Here is a 19,535-nt window from a genome sequence, read left to right as displayed (position 1 = left end):
GGGTCATACCAGATGACATGAACAATTCAGGGACCCTCTTTTTCTACCGGAGGATTCTCCAACCTCTCCAGAGGAACCTATGTAATTGGGATGGACTCGCCTTTCGGCAGCTATGACCGCCCCTTTGCCCTATCCAGACCAGCCAGAGAACACTGCCAGTGATCTATCTCTTGAACCGGCAAGGAGGAGGCCTAACTCATGTCTGGGAAAGGCAGAAGTCATCACCCTCAGCCTTACTACGGGAGTCTCCATGTGTATGCTGCCTGCGTCACTTGAATTAGCGTCCTCAAGTGTGTCTATCCAGGCCTTGGTATACTCCGGTTCTGGGAGCAACTTTATCCAGCAAGACCTTGTGGACAAGTATCGGCTCCCTGTCTCTCCAGTGACTCTCCCTATACTTCTCTCCTCTATTCATGGAGAGTTCCTTACCGGAGAGGTATGCAAGTTACACAACCTCTGCTTCTAAAGGTGGGAAGGGACCACTTCGAGACAATCACCTTCTTCATCCTACCTACCTACCTCTGTGAACCTGGTAATCCTGGGACTACCATGGCTGCGGAAACATCAACCACAATTCAATTGGTCATTGCCGAGCCAAATCCAGTGGGATCTGCGATGCACAGAGACCTGTACCAAATCCTTGTGTTCGACCCGAACCTTACTTGTGGCCACCGCTTTACCTACATTAGCTTGTTCTCATCGAAAGACCCAAACACCTCAGATGAGATCGGGCCATCTCCTGGAAAGAGTCGTGAGATCGGATTTTATTCAGATGAAGGACCTACAAGCAAACAGGACCTCTAAACATGAGATTTTCATGAGGACACATGAACATATCACGGAGGGTCTTCTATCTGTATTGAACTATAAGGAACAAGAGATTCAGAGGCTGCACACTCTTTTACAGCATGGGGGTATTGAAGGAAGTCCTCCTACATCGCCCCATACCTTCCTGGATGCCTCGGAACCATCCCGTAAGGACGAACATCCATACTCAGTTGGGGACAGGTTCTTGAATTTCCAGAGTGTGAAGGAAGACTGGCATCTAGATTGTCCTGCAGTCCTGAGGGGAGCACTGAAGAGGGGGTACTGTTATGCCCGTCGGCCGCGCAGGTTGCAACCAACTGGGCTCACCTTCCTGGTCGCAGAATTTCTGGACCCACTGTGGATCGCTGAAGATGCCCACAGCATGCCACATCGCCTTTCTGGTCTGCAGGCCTTGCCTCATGGCAGGAATGTGGCCAACTTCAGGCTCCACCCCTTGCTGCCTGTTAGCACCTGCATGCGCCACACAAGGGAGATTTAAAGGGTCCAGAGTGGGAGACTCAGGACCAGCCTCCCCAATGATGTCATCCTGGGAGGGGTATTTAAACCTCTTCCTGCTGCCTCTTACTGAGTTAGCAAGGACTCGATTGGTCTTGCTACTCTGCCGCTTCCATGCTGCCACTGGAAGCTTTCTCTCTGCCCTTCAGGGTAACTCCTAACCTGGGTACCCAGTCCTTGGGGGCACTCTGCTTTATTTCAGGTGCCTTTCAGGGATCAGGTACTCACTCCTCGAGGGCCTGATCTCTCTGCCTCAGTGTCTGTACCATCTACATCAACCTGGTGGAATCGCATACCTACAGCAACCATCTAGTGAGTAACGTAACTCTCAGTCTATCTCATCCACAGCAATGCCTTGCTGGGAGACCTGCACCGGAATTCCCCTATACCAACGGAGTGAGAGGGGTTCCCTCTGCCGAAGGATCTGAGACTGCTACATCCAGACTACCTCACTACTGCCACCTCTGGTGGTATACCTCAAGCTGTTTAATAAAATAACTAACTCTGTGTATCCTGAGTCTAGCCCAGTACTGTGGCTCCTCCCCATGGGCATGGTCATCTGCCACAGTACTCAAGAATCCACCTAAACACCACTTAACCGCAACACAGAGAGAGAGAGAGAGAGAGAGAGAGCGAGAGAGACTGACTAGATATAAGGCCCTCATACTAGGTAGGTATTTATACCTCTGTATCAGGCCCACTTAGCTTCTCGAAGTGAGGTTTAGGTATTAGTGTAGGGTTTAGGGGTGACTTTGACATTCAGAATGCGACATACGAACAGAACAGTGTACTCTTGTGAAGATTTGATGACCTTCGGAGTGAGGAAACTCACCCAAAGATGAGATTTGTGCAATGTTCTCTCAGCCTAGCTTGATGGACTCTCTACGTGGATTGAGTGTAGAGATGTGAATTGGAACCGGAATTGGTTCGGATTCCAGTTCCGATTTACATGTGGGTTTTTTTCCATCGGGCCCGATCGCGGTTTTGTTTATCGGCTGCGTCCGAGCCGATAAACAAAAAACCCACCCCGACCCTTTAAAACTAATCCCTTTGCTTCCCCCACCATCCCGACCCCCCAAAAACATTTTACAGGTACCTGGTGGTCCAGTGGGGGTCTCGGGAGCGATCTCCCGCTCTTGGGCCGTCGGTTGCCACTAATAAAAATGGCGCCGATGGCCTTTGCCCTTACCATGTGACAGGGTATCCGTGCCATTGGCTGGCCCCTGTCACATGGAGGGAGCATGGCCGGCACCATCTTTAAAAATGGCACGGGCCATCCAGTGCTCCTACCATGTGACAGGGACTGGCTAATGGCACGGATACCCTGTCACATGGTAAGGGCAAAGGGCAATCAGCGCCATTTTGATTAGTGGCAGCCAACGGCCTGGGAGTGGGAGATCGCTCCTGGGACCCCCACTGGACCACCAGGTACCTGTAAAATGTTTTTTGGGGGGGTCAGGAGGGTGGGGGAAGCAAAGGGATTAGTTTTAAAGGGTCAGTGTGGGTTTAGGGGTTATTTTTGTGTGCCGTTTTTCCCGCCCTCCCCCAAAACGATAAGAGAACCCCCATATCAGTATCATGGATGTTTTCCTATCATTTCGGGGGAGCCCCCAATTTCTGATGATTTTGAAAATATCAATGATATTTTCAATCGTCCGAAGCCCGATTCACATCCCTAGTTGAGAGAACATTGCACAAATCTCATCTTTGGGTGAGTTTCCTCACTCCGAAGGCTAGGGGGCCACACAAACTTTGTCCTCTCTCTTTCACACACACATTCATATATTTATTCTCTTTTACATATACACTGTCAATCACACTTACAGACTTACATGCTCTCATGCACACACTCTCATACACTCTCATACACAGGCTCTAAGACTCTCTCCCACCCTGGCATACAAAAGCTCTTATCCCCCTAGATTCCCACATACACACACAGACTTTCATTCACACAGACCCCAGGCAGGTACCCATTCATTCTCACACAAAGACCCCAAGGCAGTTCACCCATTCTCTTTCACACACAGACAGACACCCAGGCAGGTACCCATCCTCTCACACACACACACACACACACACACACACACACACACACACAGACCCCCGGGCAAGCATCCAATTCTCTCTCAGACACAGACAGCCCCCCCCAGGCAGGTACCTATCCTCTCTCTCTCACACACACAGAGCCCCAGACAGGCAGGCACCAATTCTCTCACACACATAGACAGACTCCCAGACAGACACTCATTCTCTCATTCACTCACACACAATCACAGACCCCAAGGCAGGCACCCGTTCATTTACACACACAAAAGCTCTCATTCATACACATACGCATACTGAAAGCAAGCCCTCTCTCTTTGTTTTGCTGGCAGCCTTGGAGCCTCTCTCACTCCTCTACTGCCGCTGTCACCACTGCCGCATGAATATTGGGGAGGAGCTGATTGCTCATTGCTGCTTCTGGAACTGAAGCCACTTCTACTGCTTCATCTGTGCAGGCCCCACAATATTAAAAATTGGCAGGGCTGGTACTTCCTCCATGCTGATCTCATGCATTGTACGATCAGCAAGAGAAAGTACTACTCTGGTGAGTTCTAACACCAGGGGTCTGCTCAGCCAACAGTGACATGAAGTCCACTGGTAGTTGCATGGCTTCTCTCCTTGTTTTTGGCTGCCAGAGGGATTGGGTCCACCAGCGGCCACATGCACCTTCCCTCGCAGTATGCCACTCCACTAGGGCCTAGACAGCAGAGGCATGTACTCCTGCCTTTTCATCCCAGCTCACCACTGCTAGTGGCTCCCTCGAAGCTCATTTACGGTCCCCTGTGCAATGTGCACCCCTGCTCTAAGTTATTGTATATTATTTAAAGTCAAATGTAACATTGTCAAGAATGGGCAACACAAATTTCTAACACAAATAGACTAATTTATCAAGACACAATAGGGCTGTAATGTGTCAAACAGCATTTATCATATGATAAATGTGGCATATTGAGCGATATGACCATATAGCGTGGCTATCTATTTTTAAACATTTTTGCAGGGCCACCTTAAATAGCATCACCGGGGTGGGCAAAGCATTTAGTAAGGCCCTTGCTGGATTTTTTTATACTCTTTTCAGGGGGCTTCATTTTGGGCCACATGGCCCTTTAATGAGATGGTGGCCCTATGTGTTTGGGGCCACTATCATGCAGTTTGTAAGGCCCCAGTCATGTTCTTTTGTCTCACTGAATTTTTCTGTGTTACAAAAGAATGTACAATACTGTCATGATATTTTATCAGGAGGGGCAAAATATCCCTGGACCACCTCCCTCCTGTGATATTGGACTCCTCCCAAGATACAAATTGTAGGTTAGTAAATCCATCTGAATGATTCTTAGCCATAACTAGCTATAGATTATCAGCCGGATTTTAAAAGCTTGACGTGCGTAAATCCTGAGGTTTACACGTGTGGCCGGGCCTTACATGCGCTGGGCCAATTTTCAAACGGGACCGGCCATGCACGTAAACCCTGGGACGCGAGTAAGTGCCAGTGCCTCAAAAGGGGGCAGTCCAGAGGACGGAGCAGGGCAGTCCGGGGGGCAGAATGGGGTGACCCGGGACAGCACTATTCCTCGCTATCCTGGAGCCTCACGCACCGGCCGGCTGCCGGCATGCACAAGTTACTTCAGGTTGGGCCCTGAAGTAACTTGCAAACTAAAAGGTAAAAAAAAAAAAGGGTTTTAGAGGGTGAGGAGGAGAGGGGAACAGGAAAGGAGGTTAGGGTAGGGGGAACAAATGTTCCCTCCCAGTCTGCTCCTTAATTACAGTGGACTGGGAGGGGACTGGGAAAGGCTCCAATGTGTCGCCATGCTAAAGAGGCCAAAGTCGACACCCCCTTGTGTGCACCCCCCCCCCCCCCCCCCGATTTTATAACATGCGTGCACTGGCGCGCACATGGTATAAAATTGCACGTCCATTAGTGCGCGCAGGGTAGCTCGCGCTCATGATAGTGGCCCCAAAAAATGCACATGTATTTTTTAAAAATATATCCCTATGATTTCATACAGTTATAGTTCATTTCACTTTTTTACAGTTTTATCTGCATTAATCAAGTTTCTAATTTTTGGAACATAAAAGCATCCTGCATAGCAATTCAAAGAACCTGCTCCTGCAGGAAACATCACTGGGAGAACTTTGCGGTGCCGAGTGCCTCCCTTCTTTGCCACTTAGCAAGCTATGACTTTGTCTTAAATAATGATAATAATAATATTTTGCATCTCTAGCCCACCTTTACAATTTTAGCTCAAATGGTTTGAAACATTTTTTTTTATTAATTATTCTTTCACTTTGCTGCTAGTTTTTTGCTAATGTTTGTCTCCTGCTGTTTTAAGCTTAGTACCATCCAGCATTCTCAGGTCTATGTTCCTGCTATGGACATCTTGCTTCTACTTGCAAGTTATTCCTTTTTAAATAAAGATATGGCTTGTATTATAAGTTTCTTAAAGTTTACCTTGGGTCAAAACAGTCTTCTTTCTCTGATAATGGCTTCATGACGGGAGTAGTGTGTTTTTATAACCAATTTTCAAACGTTGCTTTTAATTGTTCCTTAAACTCTTACAATATCATATATTACACTATACTTTCTTTTTCCTCTCAGTGGCTTTTAAACATTGTAATTCCCTTTAAAGACATTTATTATTAGGAAACCCCTCTGTTAAATCCACCCATTTCCTTGAGACCAGATATCAAGCATTTTTTTCTGCAGGGTCCACACTGTGGAATGCACTCCTGGATCCACTGTGAGCGACTGAAGACATTTCATCTTTCAGAAACATATAAAGACTCACCTTTAAAAGGATGCATGTGGATGCTGATTAGATATAGTGGAAAATCATTTATGGCCAGATCAAAGTTAAGTTTTATTTTTATATAGTTGTGTTTTAATGTTGAAATATGTATATTTTATTTTATGTTTTGTAATTTATCTAGCACATTTGTAGTGAAATAGGTGGATAATAAATATTTTAATACATAATAAATAAATAGTCTATGTTTTGTAACCATTTGTTACTTTTCTGGTAATAGTGTTACTCTCATAAAGTGTAATATGTCTTGCTATTTTTCTCCATTCTGATGAGTTCAATTATGCATTGACATTTTCCAGTTATATAATTTTTTTTGTTAGAAGATCAGGGTTATAAGCTGAAAGTTCATCTGTTGCTTTTTGTTGTTGTTGTTGTTTCTCTCTTGGTGTCATCAATAGAATTTAAGATTTCATTTTAGTGCTTAAATTAGTGTTCAAACTCAGGATTCTAGGTTCATTGTTCAACTATTGTCCTTTACAACATTTTTTACTTTTTCTCTTAAAAATGTAAAATTCTCAGATAATCTGCCATAAGATTTCTGAATAACTAACATAACTAATGTAGAATATAAAATATGGACATCTAGTAATTAAAAAATAATAATAATAAAGTTAGACCAAGTACTCACACATATAAGACTGATCTGGCATCTCCAACTTTCCCACCATCGCCTACTGTGAGGGTGTCATATCCTCTCTCCAACTCAAACTCTTCAAAGTCAAGTTTAATGACCTATTAAAATGAAAAGAAAATGGAAACAATACTTTATTGGGAATGATTTTGAGCAAAATGCACAATGTACATTTAAAACATTTTGTACAGGAATATATTGTAACTACACACAGTATCTGTTACAAAGTTTAATAGATCATGCAGACAATTTTTTAATGAATCAATGTTTTTAAATTTAAGTGTCTTACGTTTGACCTACACCTTCAAACATGCAGCTTATCAGTGTCACAGACAGAATGATATAGTATTTGTTCAGTATAGGTCGACTTTCCATCAGTGATTTTACACATGATAGGTTTGACATATAACACTGGCCAGCCTCACTTTGGAACAGGCTCCCTTCCTAAAGAACCTACCCCATGCCACCTCACCAACTCACACATAAGTCAATCTAGTTTGTATAAGATACAAAAACATGGCTGTGGCTCTATTAATAAATATCATATATAATGCAATTCCATATCATTGAACATTCATTAGCAACAATAAAAATCAGTGGGTGACAAGATAGGCAATCCTTGTCATTTTCATTGTTTGTATCAGTACTTTTTGAAGGAGGAAATCTTCCTCCTGGACCTGCTGGCTGTTTGAACTTGATGATGTGCAAAGACATCCTCCGCTCTTTCAATCTGAGAACCCTCCTAACTCCATTCTCAAGTATGATCAGCAATTGACGCTTGGAAGCAGTGTCACTTTTATTCAAGAGGAGTACCATTACCAACAGTATAAACTAATGAAAAAAGCAAGTCTTCTATTCTCATTTTTCTGGCCATTAAAGTCAGAGATGAATACTAGGGGTGTGCATTCGTATTGAACATAAATGTAAAACGCTACTTTTTTTTTTTTTTAACTTAAAAAAGTGATAAGACATAAACGATCGGATTTCCAACTTATTCAACATAGCTATGTTGAATAAGTTGGAAATCGCAATTGTTGATCCAAAATAAAAATTTAAACCCCTCACCTTCCTTAATCCCCCCCCAAAGACTTACCACAACTCCCTGGTGATCCAGCGAGGAGTGAGGACGCCATTTCTGAAAGCCTTTCCGAGGAGCAAGTGACGTCGGCGCCACGTCGGAGTGACGCGGCGTCACGTGATTCCCCGCGGGTTCACACCGGAACGCTCGTTCGGCCCAAAAGGAACTTTTGGCCAGCTTGGGGGGGTCAGGAGGCCCCCCCAAGCTGGCCAAAAGTTCCTTTTGGGCCGAACGAGGGTGCCGGAGGGAACTTGCGGGGAATCACGTGACGCTGCGTCACGCCGACGTCACGTGATTCCCCAGCGGGGTCGCTTCCGGGATCCTCGTTCGGCCCAAAAGGAACTTTTGGCCAGCTTGGGGGGGCCTCCTGACACCCCCAAGCTGGCCAAAAGTTCCTTTTGGGCTGAACGAGGATCCCAGAAGCGACCCCGCAGGGAATCACGTGACGTCGGCGCCACGTCGCAGTGACGCGGCGTCACGTGATTCCCCGCGAGTTCCCTCCGGCACCCTCGTTCGGCCCAAAAGGAACTTTTGGCCAGCTTGGGGTGTCAGGAGGCCCCCCCAAGCTGGCCAAAAGTTCCTTTTGGGCCGAACGAGCGTGCCGGCGCGAACCCGCGGGGAATCACGCGACACCGCGTCACTCCGATGTGACGCCGACGTCACGTGCTCCTTGCAAAGTTGGTCAGAAATGGCATCCTGACACCGCTGGACCACCAGGGAGTTGTGGTAAGTCTTGGGGGGGGGGGGGATTAAGGAGGGTGAGGGGTTTAAATTTTTATTTGCACATATGGACATATACTCAACTCATTGAATTCTGTTTATGTCCATATTGACCGCAAATGGGACCCCCTTTGGACATATGAACTTAAACTTTTGCTCTGCACATCCCTAATGAATACCTATCTCTAATTTGTATTGCCGCACACATGTTGACACTCTAAAATTCCACTGTAACAGCTCTAATAATCCCTCAGCACTTGTCCTATCCATAAATTCCTGAGATCCTATCCTTGAGGGATACCACCCTCTAGGTGGTATCCCTCTAGGTGGTTTGGTTGAGATTTTTTGTGCTGGCAAGAAAAAGTAAGCTGCTTGCTCCTGGCTAGTTTTTCTGACATCCTCCCCCCACCTATTCTGTGTTCACTTCTCTCCCTAGTAGGGGGTGGCAGGAATTCCTCCCTCAGTGATTGGTCACTCTTGAAGTTCCTACCCTTTTAGAAATTTACCTAGGTGGAGAAAAGAGGCTAAATGGCACTAAATGTTCTAGGATTTCTGTATGATGGTAGAAATGAGAACATTCCAAAAGATGCTATAATGAGCACTTACACCATTTCAGTAGTTAACACATGCAGTAATAATTAAGTATGGATACAACAGTTGAAGTGATTGTTGCTGAATTTTCCTATCAATATATCACAGCTGAAAAGTAATATCATCATGTCATTGTAACCCATTTAGTACAATTGTTTAATATGGTTCTGTATAAAAAACAATCTTCAGCAAAAGAACGTAAATAGAAGAATATAATGGCAACCAAAAAAAGACATTGATTGGCATAACAAGTGAGTATCTCAATACTTAAAATATTTAAGAAACTAAAAAAAATTGCATTTAAATATTTATATTGTAATAATACCATTCCAAACAAGAGAATATAATTAGAATATAAGGTCAGGCAGGTCCCATACCTGCCTGGCCGCTGTAATATAGTGCCAAGCTATTTCCTGGCAAGCCAATTAGGGTTGGGGGGCTGGGGGAGGGGAGCTGCTGCTGCCAATATCCGTTGGCCCATGCAGTGAGTAGGACGGGGGGGGGGGGGAGTGAGATTTGTTTCAAACCTCTGGTTTCCGGGGAACCCATCGGTTCTCCCCTTTAGGGGAAGATAGGAGTGGGAGGAGATGAGGGAGGGTCGTTATGCAACCAGAAGCATTCTTACCTTGCCTGCGGTCATGTCAGATGCTGAAACCCACCTGCCCGCCCCTAGCTTGGTTGGTCTTAATGTTAAACGAGGGTGTTTTGGCGTTGTCGCAGCTTATAAGGGGGGGGGGGAGGGTAGTCCGAGCTGATTGGGGGAGTATGCGGTGGTTAAAATTGTCTGACTTGACAGGGGTCAGGTCAGGGATTCGTAACAGAACAACTGGGTGCAGTTGTTGCTGGTACGACTCCTTGCTGGGGTGGTGGTGGGGGTCTACTTGGTTGGCTCCTTGCTGTGCAGTGGCGGGGGTCATGGGGGGCATTCCAATGATGTGACTACATACAGGCTGGGATAGCCTGGGAGTGCCCGTCTTGCTGGTTGGTGGCGGATGGGCAGGGGAGGGGGAATCTGTTGTTATGATGAACTGGCTCGGGCCCGGGATGTTGTTAATAAAAGCTGTGGCCTGTTTGATCCCCAACTTGTAGTTATGTGTATTAATTTGCTGTAAAGGGTCGGACGTGGGCAGAAGCATCAGTCCTGGCTACCCATATTAAAGGTAATAAGTGGTATCAAAGATCTAGAAGCAGATACATAGCATTTTTGTTTAAATCACTTTTTTGATCATTCAATCATCATCTGCCAAAACATCACAGTGAAGTTTCCCTTGTGAAAAATCAACCAATGTGAAAAAAAATAAATATCACATTAAAAAATTCATGAATCTCTTTTTTTTTTTTTTATCAACTTGCTTCAAACAGTATCCCATTATAAGTGGTTTATCTTTTAACAAAATCACAGCTTGCAGAAAATTATCATAGCAGAATTACAATTTACAGGAACACCTTGGTGCTCTTCCAGGGTAAAACATCCATAACAGATCCCAATATCAATTTTTTATTCATTCTGCATCAGGAGACCTGTATATAAAAATTATTTTTTTTCTTGAGGAGGAAGGGGTCACAGTCAATTTCTGAAGAGGGGCTCTTCATTGAAAGGGGCACAGGTCAGTCTCAGAAGAGGTTCTTTATTGAGTGAAAGGGGGATCTAGCTTTTGTTTGAAGGCATCAAGGCCAGACCGAGGAGTTAAGGACTAATCTGACAAGTATATGTGGGTGTGTGGAGGAGGGAAAACAAGCTTTGTAGGGGGATGAAGGATTGATCAAGGGGCATCCAACTTTACTTGGGGTATTGGGGAGATTAAATTCCTTATGCTAACTGGTCCTTTCGTTTTGCTCCAGGAAGCAATGGTGAATTTCAAGATTGCATGTATGACTAAAAGTTAATACCTGAAATCAAAACAGGTGTTAACGTGTAGGCCTTAGCAGGCACTTGTAAAATAGTTCATGAAGGATCGTATACAACATTATTTTGCTAGAACTTGAAAAAGTCTTATTTGCATATGACAATGTAATTTGTATGGGGATACTCACTAATTTTGATGTTTGCCAAGTAAGATTCATCAGGCCCGAGTTAGTGTGCAAACCAGGCCATTAGTGCATAGAATGTTTGGGTTTATTTTAGCAGGCAAATCAGCCTTTACTTCTACATTCAGCTTTAGTGTATAGATGTCAAACAGTTTGGTATTACTAGGACTTTCTGACAATTAATTATTGTAGTGTTTATGAATGCTTATTCTTTGTTTAAAATGATTATTAGGATAAACTGGTAATGCAATTTCTTGAACAGCAGCTGTACATTAAGTACATTTCTGACAATAAGTGTCTCAGAAAGTGTCATTAAAAACAAGCAGTCACTTCTGCCATCACTGTTATTAAGCTCATTATGGTTCTATAAATTAATTATAAAATTAAAACATATGCAAATGTATTTTTACAATATGTCAGAGTTCCAGTTCAGTGATCTATTGCAAGTTATATAGGGCTTTTATAGCTTATATTTGTGAACTTGTTCTCCTCGGAGATAAACTGCAATGCCAATAATATAATAGGCAGCAGCATGAAGGTTGAATAATAAATGTTTGCACCTGTTCCCAGCTGCACCCTTATAATCTCCCGAGGTTATAACCGTGATTAATATGCAAAAAAGTCCCATCTAAGTCAAGTAAAATCAGACATAAACAGGAGGAGTATGCAATGGCATAAAAAACCAGCTGCTGATAGAAAATGCTATGTTCTCTATTTAAATGGAACTACACATTCAAAAGAGAGATATTGATAGATGTGAACATGGGTCTTAGAAGTTGAAATCCTCTGAGTCACATAAGTAAATTTAGCTTTTATTATGCAAACATTAGAAGGCAACTAGGTATTTACCTTGGAAAGTGATCTGACTGAAAACTGTTCTTCTCGTGCTGTATATGGATAAAATGCATGCAACTTCCCTCATGCAGTATTCATTAAAAAGAAGCATTCTTGTAGGTGTGTTTAGGTTGGGGGGAAAAAACTAGTGCACATACATTTCATTTTCAAATGTATATGTATTATTTTGCCAGCCTCCACTGCCTACAGAAATAGCAGGTGCAGGTACATGAAGGCTTTTAACTGGCATTCTTTGCACTTGCTCATTTTCTAAGAGAAACTACGTGTGAAGTTTCTTTATGAAAATGTGCCTTAAGTATGTGTATTAATAGTTCCTGTGTTAATGTTTGCAACTACATGGGCCACTTGAAGATAGTCACCAAAATTCTAATAAACATTTCTCTAAAAATTACTTGGAATGTTAATGTTTCTATTATTCCTGTTCTGATCTAAGTGATATTGAGAAATGATTCTCCCTCTGTCTTAGCATGCACTTTTTTTTTTGCTTGACAATTTCCTCCCACTTCATTGAGTTTCTAACTCATTCATGCTCTACTAGAGCTATGGCACCATAACCATCCATTTGCTGCTACCTGAGGTTTTGCTGCATTTTTTAGTCATTCATTACAAGATACTAGAAAATGCCTTCTGATGCTGTTGTCCATCCATGTAACATTCTGTTGTCAGGAAATTTAACTGCCTCCTTGTCTCACAAACACGCACACCTACATACATACACAGTCATTCTCTAGTCCATACAATCTCATACCAAAAAAGACAGCATCTCTGTCATCAACGCACACAAACACAAACCTGCAAATTCCAGCTCTCTCTCAAGTATATCCACACAAAAAAAGACAGCATCTCTGACAGCAACACACATACAGGAAATGAAAACCAACCTCTCTCTCTCTCTTAAATACATGCATAACACCTCAGTCTCATACATGCTCAAACAGCCCTCTTCTTTCACACAAACACACAAAGGGGTAGATTTTAAAAGAAGCACATGCGGCCTATATATGCAAGTGCTACCCGGCATGCGCATGTTATAAAATCTGGGGTCAGCAGGCACAAGGGGATGCACAATTGTGCACCTTGCGCATGCCGAGCCGCGCTGGCTTCCTCCGTTCCCTTCCCCCTAGCCTGACCTTCCCACTCCTTCCCCTAACCTTCCCCCCCCAGCCCTTCTCTAACCCCCCCTGATCTTTATTTTACCTTTTGTGCCTGCCTCCAGGCAGGTGCAAGTTGCGCACGCCGGCTGATTGCCACCTCACGATCTCGGACACAGTAGCAAATGGCCGCAGTGCCAGGAGCCGCTGGCCCCACACCTGCCCCACCCACCCCGCCCCAGACCGCCCATGCCCCACCCCTATTTTCAAGCCCCGGGATTTACACGCGTCCTGGGGCTTAACGCGCACGGCCGGGCCTTTTGAAAATAGGCCTGGTGCGCGTAACCCCCTATGCACGTAAATCCTCCTGGATTTATGCGCGTAGGTCTTTGAAAATCTGCCCCAAAGATTCCATTTGCACAAACATCCACTCACACCCACCGAGATACACAAAATTTAGCTCTTTTTCTCACATACACACAAGAAAAAAACATCCTACTCTTGCTTACATATACAAATAGTTTGGTAATCTGCATTGAATGTAAAAAACACCCTTGACAAATTTATGTACTCTGCTGAATACACTTTTTTCAAATGTGTTCAGCCCTCTTCTCCTCTCCCATCTACCTAGGCCATTGCAAAGACAAGTCCTTGACTAGGGGCATGAAAATGACGTGTGAACCAGACCAAAGGGTTATGATATGAGACTGTGTGTGGGTAGACTGTGGAGCAAAGTCAGGAAATATGTTTCAAGGAAAAGATAGTGAGTTAGTGAATGCTTGGAATGAATTCCTGGGGTGGGTGGTAGAGGCAAAAACAGTCATGAATTTTAAAGGTGCATGGAATAAACACAGAGGATCCTTAATTGCTAAATATGAAGTTAGCAAAAAGCATGATCTAGCAGCATTTTTTTTAAAGTGTTTATAATACCATATTTATCTGACAATAAGGGGCGGATTTTAAAACCCCTGCGCATGTAAATCCTTCCGGATTTACGCGCGCAGGGCCCTCGCGCGCCGGCGCGCCTATTTTGCATAGGCCGCCGGTGCGCGCAGAGCCCCGGGACGCGTGTAAGTCCCGGGGCTTCCCGTCGGGGTGTGGCGGGGGCGTGGCGGGATGATGCGACGTTTAGGGGGTGGGGTGCGGCGTTTCGGGGGCAGCGACTTGGGCATGGTTTCGGCCCGGGGGCATTCCGGGGGCATGGCCACGGCCTCTGGAACAGCCCCCGGGACCGGACCACATAGCAAGACAGCCGGCCGACGCGCGCAAAGTTACGCCTGCTGAAAGCAGTTGAAACTTTGCCGACAAAGGTAAGGGGGTGGTTAGATAGGGCCAAGGGGGTGGGTTAGGTAGGGGAAGGGAGGGGAAGGGAGGGGAAGGTGGGGGGAGGGCGAAGGAAAGTTCCCTCCGAGGCCGCTCCGAAATCGGAGGGAGCAGGCAGCGCGCGCTGGGCTCGGCGCGCGCATGTTGCACAAATGTGCACCCCCTTGCGCAAGTATTTAAAATCTACCCCTAAGTGTCCGGGTGCCAGAATGAAGTGATATAGAGAATTGATTATCTCTCTGTCTTACCATGCACTGCTTTATTGGCTTGGCAATTTCTTCCTGCTTCATTGAGCTTCTAACTCAAAGGGAACCATTCTCTATTAGAACTATGGCACCATAACCATCCATTCTCTGCTACCTGAGGTTTTTCCATATTTTTTAGTCATTTATTACTTGATGCTAGAAAATGCCTTATGTTGATGATGATTTCCATCCATGTAACATTCTGTTGTCAGGAAACTAGACTGAAATGACACTGTTGACCACTCCTTGAAACTATCACCTACCTCTTGGATTTCAGGACTCTGTCCCCTCTTGGCTCTCATCTTACCTCTCCCATAACATAACATAACATAATATAACATAAAATAACACTTTTATTTATTTATTTATTTTGAAGTTTTTATATACCGATATTCGTTTGCACGTCAAATCGGTTTACACGGAACAGGTATAACAATGTAAGAGAAGAAAATACATGGAACTGGTAGAACAATAACAGGAAATGGTAGAATGAAAGCAAAAACTAAATTAGAAGAAACTAAAAAAGGAGAGAGAATTTACAAATTCCATAAAGGCAAGTTGCAATAATTTAAGCAGGCAATGATGAGTGGAAGGACATATGTTTAGGGTGTTATGTTATTTTATGTTATATTATGTTATGACTAAAAAATATGGAAAAACCTCAGTATAGTGTGTCATCCGGTGGATTCTCCTCTAATGCTCTCCCACTATCAATTGGTGTTCCTCGGGGCTTTGACCTCTTTTCTTTCTATACGTATCCCCATGATGCTATGATCTTCTCCCATGGATTTCATTAACATCTTTATGCTGACGACTCCTAGAGGTACCTCTGAACACCAGAAATATCATCAGAAATCCAGTCCAAAATCTCAGTCTGCTAATCTAACATTGGATGTCCCACTGCCACCTTAACTCAGCCTGGCTAAAACAAAACTCCTTATCCCCCACTGTCAATACCCACATATGCTGTTCCTCATTTCTTAAAATCTATGGGCCGGATTTTAAAAGGGTTACGCGCATAAGGTACGCGCATAACCCTTTTAAAATGCCCCTGTGCATGCCGAGCCTATATTACATAGGCTTCTGGTGCGTGCAAAGCCCTGGGACATGCGTAAGTCCTGGGCCTTTCTTGGGGTGGGCATGTCGGGGGGCATGGTGCGGTCGGCGCGTCATCCGGGGGCGGTGCTGCGGGCGTGGTTTCGGCCCGGGGGCATTCCGGGGGCATGGCCGTGGCCTCCAGACCAGCCCCCGGACCGGAACATGGCACGCGGCAGCCGGCTCGGCGCGCGCAAAGTTACGCCTGCTCGAAGCAGGCGTAACTTCTGCGACAAAGGTAGGGGGGAGGTTTAGATAGGGCCGGGGGTTGGGTTAGGTAGGGGAAGGGAGGGGAGGGGAGAGGTGGAAGGAAATTTCCCTCTGAGGCCACTCCAATTTTGGAGCGGCCTCAGAGGGAACGGGCAGCACGCGCAGGGCTCGGCGCACGCAAGTTGCACAAATGTGCACCCCCTTGCGCGCGCTGACCCTGGATTTTATAAGATACATGCGGCTACATGTGTATCTTATAAAATCCGGTGTACTTTTGTTCGTGCCTGGTGCACGAACAAAAGTCCACGTGTGCGCTATGTTTTAAAATGTACCCCTATGTGTGGTGAGCCGGCCCGAGACACGCACATATCTCTCGGCTTTATTGTGCATAGGGCTTTTAAAATTCACCTTTATATATTTAGAATAGACTCCATAAGTTGTGCATTATGGTCTCCATAATAGACTCCATAAATTGTGCCTTATTCAAATCCAGTCTAAAATCTCACCTTTTCAATCTTATCTTCTGATAATAGCACTCACAGTCTTATAAAAATGAATTAAATTCACTCTTTTGCCCTGTATGTTTATCTTGATTTGACTATATGTTCTACAGAGCAAAGACTATAGCTTTTGTGTTTTTGTAGAGTACTGTAGTAGTCAGTAGCTGTAGTAGTAGTTGCAGTCGTAGTAGTAGTATTAGTAGTAGTAGTTTGTGTTTGGAAGGAGGGATGGATGCTGGGAGAAACTAAGTGGTGATTTTATTTGTTCTGCCACCCATGATAATGAAGTACAAAAGAGGAAGACAAAAAAAGATTGAACTGAATAAGCAGTGATCTCTTACAAGTAGTCATGCTCTGTGGCTGGAAGCTGGATATCTCCTGATCAGTATGAACAGAAATAACTGAACAAACTGGATGGGCCAAATGGTATTTTTCTGCCATCATTTGCTCTTATTATGATAAGTTTCATAAGAACTTAAGAACATAAGTATGCCATACTGGGTCAGACCAAAGTTCCATCAAGCCCAGTATCCTGTTTCCAATAGTGGCCAATCCAAGTCACAAGTACCTGGCAAGTACCCAAACATTAGATAGATCACAAGCTGCTTTTGCTTATTAATTAATACTAGTTTATGGAGTTTTCCTCTAGGAACTTATCCAAACCTTTTTATAAACCCAGTTATACCAACTTCTATAACCATATCCTCTGGCAATGAATTCCAAAACATAAGTATGTGCTGAAAAATAATTTTCTTCAATTTGTTTTAAATGAGATACTTTCTAACTTAATGGAATTCCCCCTAGACCTTCTATTATCTAAGAGAGTAAATAACTGATTTATATTAACTTGTTCAAGTCCTTTCATGATTTTGTAGACCTCTATTATATCCCCCTTCAGTCGTCTCTTCTCCAAACTAATCAGCCCTAACTTTCTTAGCCTTTCCTCATAGGGCATTCATTCCATGCAACTTTTCATTTTGTTTGCTCATCTCAGCACTTTTTCCAGCGCAACTATATCTTTTTTGAGATGTGGCAACCAGAATTGCACACAATATTCAAGATGAGGTCTCAACATGGAGCAATACAGAGGCAATATGACATCCAACTTTTTATTTGCCATTCCCTTCTTAATAATTTCTAAAATTCTATTTGCTTTTTTGATCACCACAGCACACTGAGCCAATGATTCCAATGTATTATCCACTGTGACGATTAGATCTCTTTCCTGGGTGGTAACTCCTAAGATAGAACCAAACATTGTGTAATTGCAGCAATGATTATTTTTCCCTAAACTTTTCCCTATTACTTTGTCCATGGTAAATTTCATCTGCCATTTGGAAGCCCAATCTTCCAGTCTCGCAAGGTCCTCCTGCAATTTATCACAATCTGCTTGAGATTTAACCACTCTGCATAAATTTGTGTCATCCGCAAATTTGATCACCTCACTCACTGTACCCCTTTCCAGATCATTTATTAATATATTGAAAATCACCAGTCCAAGTACAGATCCCTGAGGCACTCCACTGTTTACCTTTTTCTACTATGAAAACAGACTGTTTCCTGTCTTTTAACCAGCTTGCAATCCACAAAAGGATATTGCCTCCTATCCCATGACTTTAGTTTTATAAGAACATAAGAAATTGCCATGCTGGGTCAGACAAAGGGACCATCAAGCTCAGCATCCTGTTTCCAACAGAGGCCAAACCAGGCCACAAGAACCTGGCAATTACCCAAACTGATGCAATTAATAGCAGTGGCTATTCCCTAAGTAAACTTGATTAAGGTTAATAGTCTTAGAAGCCTCTCATGTGAGACTTTGTCGAACATCTTCTGAAAATCCAAATACACTACATCATTGAGTTTCTTCCCACTGCTTCTCATGTCATAATGAATCTCTGGAATTCATCTGAATCCTCAAACTTTTTTGATCAATTGTTAATATTTACCCACATTCTCATTGCATAGAATAATACATGGCTAGCTTTCAGCAACTTCAGCTGGTTTCTCATAGCCAGGAATGTCTTTCTTATTAATGCTGTGATTTTGTTGAGGTCAGCCATAATTAGTATTTTTTTGCCTTTGAACTGAAGAGGTGTTTTCAATCTAATTCTGAGTAATATTCCAAGCAAATGAAGATCTCAAAATTTGAAATACTGTTGGACTTAGAAAGTTCAGACTAGTAACCTTAAATGATAGTACCTAATATACTTTTTCTTTTTCAAAGCATCTATAAAATTGTATGAGCAAAAATTATTTTATGAATTTCAGTGGATTTGAGTCTTCAGATCCTTCCAGCAGCTCCAAAATACAAAGAATGTTTACACTGTTTTGATTAGTTAACTTCCCCAAAGCTCATTTTGGCAATAGAAATTTGAACTTATCCTATAACTGTGTCTTGCTGTCATCAGAAAATGTTTTTAATAATTAGGAGTCAGTATTGAGACTTTGTCATCTTGTCTCAATTTGAATTGCATTTTGATTATAGACTAGAAGTCAACATTAATCTCTTAGTGCATGAGTTACATCAGGATAATCCAGTGACCCATGGTAGGTCATTTAAATTTATGACTTTTGCAGTTAATTTTCAAAGTCATTTACACATATAAAACATGGATTTAAGCATGTAAATGGTTTATTATAAAATTGTGCAATGGTTGTGCACATAATATTATGTGCATGAGCTGATTTTATGCATATTTTTAAGCACACAATAATAGGCATTATGAGGAGTGGGAGATGGCAGAGTTGGGACAAAGCTGGAATTTATGTACATATTTTTTATTTTAAAAAGCATACAAGTAAATAGATTCCACATTGCATCCTGCAAACAAGAGGTGCAAGTTTGTGTGTGTTCTTAAGGATATTTTTTTTCAAAGTGAACTTATACATTTAAGTTAGCGCTGAAAACTAGTGTAACCTATGCAAAGGGACCTTCATTTTCAGTTTTTATTTTATTTTTTATGTAAATCTGTTTTTTTTTAATTACAACAAGAAA

General features: G+C 43.3%; 1 protein-coding gene across 1 annotated transcript in view; it reads right to left on the bottom strand.

The window, feature by feature from the left end:
* CSMD1 (CUB and Sushi multiple domains 1) overlaps window positions 1-19,535 on the bottom strand; it is a 4,035,193-nt gene that overhangs the window by 1,673,603 nt on the left and 2,342,055 nt on the right. The window contains 1 exon segment of the mRNA XM_029596871.1: window positions 6,802-6,905. Coding sequence (XP_029452731.1) covers window positions 6,802-6,905 — 104 coding nt within the window.

The sequence above is a fragment of the Rhinatrema bivittatum genome, chromosome 3 (genome assembly GCF_901001135.1).
Source record: "Rhinatrema bivittatum chromosome 3, aRhiBiv1.1, whole genome shotgun sequence".
In the NCBI taxonomy this organism is placed as follows: Eukaryota; Metazoa; Chordata; class Amphibia; order Gymnophiona; family Rhinatrematidae; genus Rhinatrema; species Rhinatrema bivittatum.
The sequence above is the reverse complement of the archived record's forward strand: the minus strand, read 5'-3'. Positions and strand labels throughout refer to the sequence as shown.